General features: G+C 41.2%; 1 protein-coding gene across 1 annotated transcript; it reads right to left on the bottom strand.

The window, feature by feature from the left end:
* Nucleotides 1–3,961: 3,961 nt before the first annotated feature.
* vkorc1l1 (vitamin K epoxide reductase complex, subunit 1L1) lies at nucleotides 3,962–10,393 on the bottom strand. The gene is made up of 3 exons (XM_058087910.2): nucleotides 10,012–10,393; nucleotides 6,175–6,284; nucleotides 3,962–5,329 (listed from the first exon to the last, which is right to left on the bottom strand). Exons 1-3 carry the CDS (start codon nucleotides 10,200–10,202, stop codon nucleotides 5,103–5,105), a joined length of 528 nt encoding a protein of 175 aa, XP_057943893.2. The 5' UTR covers nucleotides 10,203–10,393; the 3' UTR covers nucleotides 3,962–5,102.
* Between the last annotated feature and the right edge of the window lie 52 nt (nucleotides 10,394–10,445).

Below are 10,445 nucleotides of genomic sequence, written 5' to 3'. Positions count from 1 at the left end.
AGCCTCCATTGCAGCCCCCCCACCCCCACCCCGCCCCCGCCCCCAAGATGCTCCCAGCTGCAATCCTTGTAACACTTTTTCCAAGTAAGAAAATACAGCGTTTTAAAACACTTTTGGCAATACAGAAGCAAACCCAGATTTTTTATCCACAAACAAATTGAAATGAAAATGTGCTGACACGTGAATTCCCGGCATCCCACCCTTTCCTGTTTTTTTTTTTTGTTTGTTTTGTTTGTTTTTTTTTACGAAAAATAACCCAGAATGTTAACAGTCCATGCAGCTAAAGGGCAGAATCCATGATGAACAAGTACAATCCTTTGGATGAAAACATGACAAAGTAACATGTGGGAGGGTGTAAAGAATGGTCAGGGCTTTTGTTTTGGGGGGGGGGGGGGGGGATTTTTCCAATTTGCCAGTGCCTGTTACATTTTTAAAAAGGCTATCACTGCTGCCTGTCTTTGGCTCGAGGCCTAGCGATTAAACAGAAGGCACTTAAGTTGGCATCGGTGGCCGTGCTACCAACGTCTTACTCGGGGCTCGACTCAACGTTTACTCAAAAGCTTTAACCTTTTAACCTCTTGTTGCACATCGATCCCTTTAAAGCCAAATAGCTTAGCGTCCTCAATTGTTCATTCTCGCTACAGTAACCATTTATATGATCAGTACTCACAGTTGCTTGAAATGTAGCAAGTTGACCCGATACGACACCCGATGTGCTAGTAGGACGCCCGCAATAGATAAATAATAACGCAGTGGAACCCGTTTATGTCCACGCCCCCCACGTTTAGCTAACTTATTTGAGGACTGAAAAATCCAGACCATCCGGCCCAGCAACTAGTATTTTTGTTTGTAAAGAGAATTTTTAAAAACAGGATATTTTCATCACTTTCTAAAGCAGGAGACTTGTCCTGGAAAAACAGGGCATCTGGTCACCCTTTTTAAAGAGTGCAACTGCAGACATTTTCTTGTTTGCCTTGACTACCCATGACAACAACATTCTACCAAATGTGCTAATCTAATTCTGGTGACTAACTTGAAAAAAATTTATTTTGAAGCTTATTTTGCACTGAACAGGAAGCCACTGACTGGAAAAACAGGGCATCTGGTCACCCTTATAAAGAGTGCAACTGCGGACATTTTGTTGTTTGCCTCAACTACCCATGACAACAACATTCTACCCAATATGCTAATCTAATTCTGGTGACTAACTTAAAAAATAAATTATTTTGAAGCTTATTTTGCACTGAACAGGAAGTCACCGACTGGAAAAACAGGGCATCTGGTCACCCTTTTTAAAGAGTGCTGCTGCAAACATTGTGTTGTTTGCCTTGACTACCCATGACAACAACATTCTACCAAATGTGCTAATCTAATTCTGGTGACTAACTTGAAAAAAATTTATTTTGAAGCTTATTTTGCACTGAACAGGAAGCCACTGACTGGAAAAACAGGGCATCTGGTCACCCTTATAAAGAGTGCAACTGCGGACATTTTGTTGTTTGCCTCAACTACCCATGACAACAACATTCTACCCAATATGCTAATCTAATTCTGGTGACTAACTTAAAAAATAAATTATTTTGAAGCTTATTTTGCACTGAACAGGAAGTCACCGACTGTGCGCACACATGGTATTGTCATTTCACGCAGCTTGGAGATACTGAAGTTAGAAACACTGACACATATGTTGACATAAACGCATTCACTTTTCATAGCACGGTGGCCTGGTGGTTAGCGTGTGTGCCCCGACGGCTGGGATAGACTCCGGCATAGCTGAAAAATGGATGGATGGGTCGAATTTAATGTCAACAAAACGCTTTTTAGTAAAAACGAGAAGGGACGACATAAGCGGGTTCCGCTGTACTGCGCGTGGGGGTGGGGGGTTGGGCGGGGGGTATAGTGACATCAACATCAACTCAATCACCAAATCATCTCCAAAACATTCCACAGTGTTTATATTTTTTTTGGGAGGAGATATCGGATCCGGTCCGTCACATGATCATCTACCTTTGAGGTAGAACTTTTTTGTTTCATACGTGATCACATTCGGCTGGGAGGAGACGGGAAGCGGTTGATGTATGGATGATGATGATGATGATGAGTGATTAACGGAATCAGACAAACAAGAAGACTTTTAGACAACAACGTAGGAAAAGCTTTTGTACAAAAAACAGGAAGTTATTACAGGAAGCACATCACTCAAATGATTCTTTTCCTCACTTGCTATTGACAAAACAGATCCATCCCTTTACCAAACACTGCTGAGAGCACGCTTAGATTCTATCGGGGGCTGGGGGCGCTGACCTTATAGATCTGTTTGGGGCTGGGGGGAGGGTGGTAGGGGGCTGGGGTCGTCGACCGTATAGATGTATTAAATCAACACAGTAGTGTACTGAGATTGTCCTGTGACTCACAGTATGAGTGATCTACGTCCGTGGAAATGTGCCATGGAGTATTAGGGGCATACCGGGAAGGAAAATCATGGAAAATTCATTCATTCATTCAAATATTACAACAATAATAGCAGAAATGTGCCTTAAACGTCTTTTGAATTAGAGACCAAAAGGTCCTGTAGGGACCCTTGGAGGGTTAATATTGCAGTTAAGTCACATTAAAAGGAAAACAGCAGCATTATAATGTGTGACGTTTGGAGAATGAAGTCATATCATACTTTTTCTAGAAAAAAAAAGACTGAATATTGCAAGAAACATGAGGGGAATTACAGCTGCAACAATTAATCGACGATTAAACTGTTTTGGTCTTCAATTAATAGTTTTTTTTGTAAATTAAAAATAGTAAATATCCTGATTTCAGCCTGGGAAATTGAAAAATAATTTCTTTGTATTATTAAAGCAAGATGTTCACACACATAAAAATGTATGATTCTTTTGTTTGCTTCATTCTGGTTTGTCTACGGCACAACCGATTACACGATTAATCAAGAAAAATAATTTAGTCACAGGCCTAAAAACACCCATTAATATACGTTACACTCTTCTACACTGTGTGTCTGGGAGACCAATGCACAGAGTGAACCCGCATCCAGAGTATCCAAGTACATTTTTGTTAATTGTGCGATTAATTAATTAATCATCATCACCCAAACTGTGACAGTTTGTTTTCTGAAAGAGAAATCTTGTCACATTGTAATGGAGCGAGACATCCCTCCTAAAGGGAATACCGTACCGAGGGAATACCGAGAACCTACACAAGCCACATGGGTGGGTATCATCATAGTATTAAAGCGGAATTTTGGCCATCAATCACAATCCTTATATGAAACATGAACATATTTATTTCCCTTTTCTGTGCATTCTGGCACGAGTAAATTAGGTAATATAAGCTAGCTAACAACAGACATCAGTTACATACATATACTGACTTATATATTATCCAAGCTACAGTCATATAATATTATTGTAGCAGCTAACGTCCATCCTTCCATTTTCTATGCCGCTTATCCTCACGAAAAAACTATTTTTATCTGGCGGACGAACACGCCATCTCGCTCAGCGTCACGAGTCATGGCTACCGAGACTCAACAAGATGGCGCTTTTGCTGTCAGCATTTTTTACCTGAGGACTGGAGCGCACGTCTTGTGCTGGAAGACACAGCCGTCCCCGAGGAGCTCGGACATCGTTAAGTGTTGTCGCTGTATCTACGCTGTTGTTGTTGTTGTTGTTGACAGGACTAGCAGAAGTATGTGTATCAATGCGCCTAGAAAAGACATTTGGGTAGTGTTTTAAATCATCAGAGTACAGCAAGATACTGCAACCGTTACATACATGCATGATCACATGTCCATCAAACCATGTGATGTCGGTAGAGGTTTCTTAGAGGGCTTCATAGTCCAAATAGGTGTATCCCAATGACAGCATTGTAAGCTAGCTCATATTAACTTAAAAGGGAAAGACATGTGTTCATGTTTCACATAAGGATTAGGAATGATGGGCAAAATTCCCTCCCATTTATGTTGTAATATTTCAACGTTATTAACATCGGGGTGGGGGTGGTTCTAATCAGTGTGGCCCTAATACTCCGTCCTCATCTGTCCAAAGATTCCTTTAACTGGGATCAACTTCCATGTCGGAATGTTCGCCCCTAAAGTATGAGCAAAAGCGAAGTGAACAACCTATGGCTCGACGGGTAAATGAACCGTAACTCCGCTCGGCGGCATCACCGTTACGGTTCGGTGTCGGTGGAGTGTAAGAGTACACAGAAGCAGACCATCACAGTGTAGCAGCCTTTGCTACCGTGTGAGACCGGTGGGTGGGTGGAGTGGGGTGGGGTGGGGGAAAACACTCAACTGGTATTTTACAATACAAAAAGTGATCTAAAAAATAAGCGGGTAAAGTATAATCCAATGAACAATGCTTTAGGCACATAAGTCTTTATGATGCAAACGCACACTGAACAGAAGTGATGGTGTTCGCCGCAAGCTTGTTTAGTTTTTGTGTCTGTGGCTTCGGATGAAAGAATAAATCTTCACCGGCAAACACAAACATCCACCAATTGTCACCTTCATCGCCTTTTTGTTCCATTTTTTTTTGTTTTTTTTCAAATGTCAATTGATCTAGCCTGAAATATTGCTCAGCAGCTATTTACAGAATTGGAAAACAAAACGACCTGACCAATCTACACGCAATATCTCACCTTCATTTTTAGTGGTCCTCCTAAGAAAATACAAAAAAAAAAGCATACTACAAAGTGTAAACATGAAGGAAAAAAAACAATTCTGTGTTGTTTTGTTCCCTCCAAACTTTTGGAATCCGCCATCTTACTGCTTTGATGTGGCGCCATGGTCTCCGCTGAGATCCTTAGCGGTCCTCCATCCTTAGCGTATTGCTGCTCTGCATCATGGCCCCTTCCTCCAGTGACTCCAATATTCAACAATTGATGAGGAATTGAAAATAAAACAAATCCTTCCGCGTTTCCAATCGACAGTGAGCTTCAGGTTAGGTTTCTTCTTTTTTTTGTTGTTGTTTTCTTTTGGAACACACAGCAGAATAAACATGGTTTGAAAGCAAGGTCTCCTGGTGGCAAGTCAAATGTTCAGTCAGTCACATTTCTATTTGTTTGTGTCACAATGGGGCAGCTTTTTTTTAGTCCTGCTTGGTCTGGAGCTGCTGCTTCCAGGCCTCGTTCAAGTAAACCAGTCGTTTGTAGTTGAGGATAAAGAGAATGAAGTTCAGCGCGTATGTGGTGATGCAGATGACGCACAAGTCCTTAAGGACGAAGTAGAGGATGTAGCCCAGGTAGAGCGAGCCCACCACCGACAGGATGGACGTCATCATGAGAATGAGGGCGGCCATTGCACTCACAGTCATTCCTGTGGGAAGAAACAGGCGTGAGTTGGACGAATCAAGCAAGCCATTGGCTAGTATTATTAGCATTATAGTATTGTTTTAACATTGTTTTGGAAGATTATCTGTTTCTCCATTTGGACTACTTTAAATAAGTTAGTTTTTATATAATGTGCAATGTATTTTCTTCACTGTTTAAAATTTTTGCCTATTTTCTTACATACATACTCATCTCTTTACTCACTTCAAAATAAAAATAAAGTCTCAAACATAGAAATACAGATCCTGTTCTGCATGCAAATCTAATATTTGAATATGTGATGATATTGGTGCACTGATTTGAGAGCAACAGTTTCTTGAAATTGCATGAAGCAGCAGCGAGCTGTGGTCTGTCTATTGTCCGAGTCCAGCGAGTGATATCTGCTGTGGCTAAAAGAACCTCTTGTTCTGTTTCGGTGCCAGGTGGCCAGATAAACACGCCACAGCAGCGTGGCTGACTCAGCATCAGTATCAGGATACTAAGAAGACAAGGGGGGGGGGGGGGGGTGCACCATTCTGAAAAAGATTGGGATTCTTTGTGATGTTTACACACACACACACACACACACAATAAAACTACGTAGTGGAGTAGTGACTTACTGTAACTCTGCAGAGCTTTCCAACATACATGACAAGATATTTATTACTGTTTGGGGCTAATGACCTTGACATTTAAACGTATTACATGCACTAAAGTTGATTTGAGCGTTAAAAGTCAAGTGATCAAATATAGCCGCCCCCACACACACACACACACACACACAAGGTCAACACATTGTGCCATGGCGGCTATACGGGACACTCCTCAGCACAACGTTGAACGTGGACTTACCTAATAGGAGTTGAAAAGCATAAAAGCCAATTCCATAGACACTGTTTGGTTGGTTCAGGGCACTATCGTTTCCAAAAATTGAGCCCAGGAGTCCGAATCCTCGACCCCACCTGTCAACGAAACAACACAAAAAACTGTTTACATCCATCGATGTCCTATATCCGTTCCTTTTTTCTGTGATTATAAACAGTTCAGAAAATATAAAGCACAGAAAACTACTATAATACGATAATATATTGTTATATATAGTCCAGTAGTGTTAAGTCGGTCTGCCTCATAGTCAGGAGATACATGCATGGGTTCTCCCCTGGTCTCCAGGCTCTAAACTAAAGGATCCGTAGGTGTGAATGGTTGTTTGTGTACATGATTCAGGGATAGGCTCCAGCTCGCCTCCAACCTTAAAGAAGACAAGCAGTATAGAAAACAGATGTCCTTATTAGCACAAGCTAAAAAGACATCACTTAATTGAAATCCCCATAGCTAAATCAGATAATTGTTTCCATTCAAAAGTCAATTCATTGTTTCGACGGTCAGTGACAGTCGCCGCCCCAAAGTTTACCCCTAATGAATGAAATCTATGATTCAATCGCTCTTCAAACACGTAGGTTGTTCTCCCCGAGCCACATCACCACATTGTGATAAGCCAGGTTCCAAATCTGTAACGGACTGTGTTGAAGATGACATCACGGGTGTTTCCAGACTTAGGGCCGCATACCATAAAATTGAAGGCCGCTGGGCAAACTAAAACCACGGAAGATCAACATACCCACGACACAACAGATCAGTGCAACATCTAATTATTCAGTGTTTTCCACGGGACTAAAATCTACTTGTAGTAATTTGTTCTAAACAAAAAGTGTTGGGAGTAACGCTGTTAGTTTTCGAGTCGAGTCAAAGGTTGGAAATTTGAGTCCTAACACATCGTTCACCAAATAAAACTTTAGGTAAACAATGTGACAATCTTAAATATGACAAATACAACAAATGCATTTTGAATATTTCTACATTTTAAGATAAAACCAGTGTGACTAGACTTGGTCAAGTGCTGATACACATACTACAGTAGTATTCAGGATTTAGTCAGTGCACAGAAATGTCATCCACACCCTCTTTGTTTGTTCTTAAACCTGATAGGACGTCAATAGATGCATTCAATGAGCCACTCACTGAAAATCTCAAGTGTTTTCATGTCATCAGACTAAAGTCCGATTCAAGTCCCCAATCACTGATAATGGTTTGCTTTGTTTTCAACATGCATACATGTTACATTGGAATACATCACATACTGCAATCCACAATTCCACAAGCCCAAAAAGTAGACGCAAAGCTTATTTCATTTGTTTACTTCCTGTATTCAACATGTACCCTTCTCCATGTCCAGTTACAAGTCTTTGATGACAATGAAGTCAATCCAAAGTCATCAAAATTGTGACTGCAGTTTATTCCCGCCTGCCGCTTTGCTCATAGAGATGTGACATTCGCAAACGAGTCGAATCTTTTGAACAGCTCTTTCAAGAGAACAATGTAAAATCCACGAATGTTAGGGGCTGTTCAAACAAACGTTTTCAAGTCAAAACAGTATTTTATGGTTTCAGCTTTTCATTCACGCAGAAACGGCTGTTCAGATAAGCGATACGTGCTTTCATGTTAGAGTCTCCAAAAGTGTCCAATAAAACCAGAAAAAGTCACTACATTTATCACTAGTCACTTTTTCGAAAAAAACTTGTTATATACATATATCGCTAAGGCGGCAACATTGATCCCTCCTGCAACGTCTTCTTCTTCTCTGGCACACAATGTGAATATTGCAGATATAATGCCACCTACTGTATGGCGTTGGAACGTCAAGATATCAAGATCATTCCAAGACAGTCCCATTATAATGTATAGCAGCGCCAAATGTATTTGTGGTGGTTTGACCCTTGATTCACAAGCCATGACAGCGCATTTAATGAGTTGCAATGATCATGCTCAGCTTTGATTGACACGGCCCCTGAGATGCTACTATGTAGACTATGACAATCATACAGTAGTTTTCATTTCTGCACCAAAACTGAACATTGTTATCAACGCACTTGAATTAGGCAACAATATTGTATTGTGCGGCCGTACCTAATGAAGCATCTGTCGAGATTATACTCCAAATGCACACAGTTCCCTTGCCAGGCAACAATCAGGGGACTGTCTGCTGTCAGACAACAGCATTCAAGCACTTGAGCTACAATTATGCTGCAAAGTCTTGACAGGTTACATTCCAGCAATGTTTGTTTAGTCAAGACCACAAACCCTGACAGGAAGACAGTTTAATTGCAAATAAGATAAGTCATCTCTTGATTAAATCACAGCAAGGAATACATTAAGCATGACTAAAAAAATGTATAAGGCGGAAATATACAAGTAATACACTAACTAGCAGTTGACAGGAACAGCGATAGCTCAATAACTAGAGGCTATGTGATAGATGGTCCCTTATTAAACAGTGATACATGAATTCAGGATAAATTATATCAGAGACTGTTCATTGGGTAATAAACGAATACATTCAGAATACAATTTTGTTGCTTCACTCTATCATGGATTTCAAAAATATATATAAATATATTGTTTGATGAATACGCATATGCATATTTAAGATTTTTTTTGTAGTTTAAAATGGCCAAACATAAATATAAAGCATTCAAAAGACGCAAGACAATGATAAAATGTAGTATTCTACACTGGTCACTAGGTGTCACTAGCAATGTTCAGTGAGGCACACACACCTCGCCGTGATTTATGTCACAACAAGTCCAAGAACAACAACATAATAAAAACAAGCTACAATTGTAGCCAGTTATAACTCAGATCCGGAACACATTTACTGCATTTATGTCTCAACTGGCTTACTTCTCTGTCTGATATCTACTATATTGGGTAAATATGTCTGTAATGGCAACTATAGGGGTGCTATCTCATGCGTAGAGGGCTCTAATAATGTTAAAACCCATATTTAAACAGGTTTGTTAAAATTCACTGATCGCTGTCGTGTCTGGAACCGAGTAGCCGCAATGAACGAGGAGTTACTGTAAATGACGTCACCTTCTGTTCAAAATATGAAACGACATAGCATATTTTGACCTACACTGCATTGCAATAAATACTTCATTCATTCATTTCCTGCTACACCACTGTGCTAGCTAGTCATGTGAGTCGTTTTAACGGCAAAAAATATATATATTCACACCATAATCAGCAGGAATGTGGATATGCTAAACAAGAAATGATATATTCTTCTGCGATGACCTCAGGACAAGCCCTGTGCTATGACACGTTGCTGTGGTGACATTAGCTAGCTCGGCAGCTAATGACAGCTAACATGACCGGAAGCACCCGGCTTAAAAAGTTTGGCCAAATGATTGTATTAAAACTAACCAACACACGCTAAAGGAAACTTTTGTGCAAAAGCTTCAATTTGAAACGAGTTACTCGGGCCACCTGCGCACAAAATGTGCGTTTTTACATTAGAAATATACATTTGAAGACATTTAGTGTATGTTGACAGCAATTATTTTTTTAAAACACACCGGGCTGTTAGCTTACAACAGCGCTAGCTTCACGGTGCTACATAGCTCGTGATGTAGCTCACGGGACGATTAGCTCACAAAGTGGATTTATTTGAGATGTGTTAAGGAAAAGAAAGCTGTAAAGCAAACAAAGAGCATGCATTAGCTAACCACAGCAAGTGTGAGCGGAGGGGATTTGACAAGACAGAAAGCGCGGAGCCCAACCCGGATTGCTACAATAGCAGCCAGATTCATTGAGCGCCACCGTGGGCGCTCTCGGCTGAATTGAAATTACCTTGAGCTGAACACTTTGGAACAGCTGATGGAGCTGCTGACGTCGCACATAGCCCGATAACTCGGATCCCGGGCCTTTTCCCTCTCGACGTGAAAAGCATAAAGAGACAATAGTACACCCAGCAAGCAAACTACAAGCCGGGCTATTCTCTCCCACCGCGGGGTGGACACTCTCAGGACGGGCGCCGCCATCACTCCCTACTAGCCTAGCTGGAGACACGCAGACATACGCAGCTCCCTCGTCTGTTGGACTCGACTGCGACGTGGAAAGGCGTCACGGGCGTCAGTACGCGCCACAACCAGAGGGGCGGGGCCGCCCGAACCCAGAACAAAAACACTCCAACATGCTAGCCCAGCTATGCGGAAACTCGTAGCACACCAGGAAATACGTCATCGTCCGCTTTATTGCCTTTATAGCGCAATTCGAATAGCATT

This window comes from Doryrhamphus excisus, linkage group LG21 (genome assembly GCF_037039965.1).
Source record: "Doryrhamphus excisus strain RoL-2023G ecotype Guam linkage group LG21, RoL_Dexc_Guam_v1.1, whole genome shotgun sequence".
NCBI classification, from domain to species: Eukaryota; Metazoa; Chordata; class Actinopteri; order Syngnathiformes; family Syngnathidae; genus Doryrhamphus; species Doryrhamphus excisus.
Note: the sequence above shows the minus strand (reverse complement) of the source record. Positions and strands in the feature narration are given on the sequence as shown.

Coding starts and splice junctions, on each gene's coding strand:
- vkorc1l1 (XM_058087910.2), bottom strand. CDS start 10,202: ATGGCGGCGCCCGTCCTGAGAGTGTCCACCCCGCGGTGGGAGAGAATA. Junction 6,285..10,011: donor TCCAAAGTGTTCAGCTCAAG/GTAATTTCAATT, acceptor TTTCGTTGACAG/GTGGGGTCGAGGATTCGGAC. Junction 5,330..6,174: donor TGCTTTTCAACTCCTATTAG/GTAAGTCCACGT, acceptor TTCTTCCCACAG/GAATGACTGTGAGTGCAATG.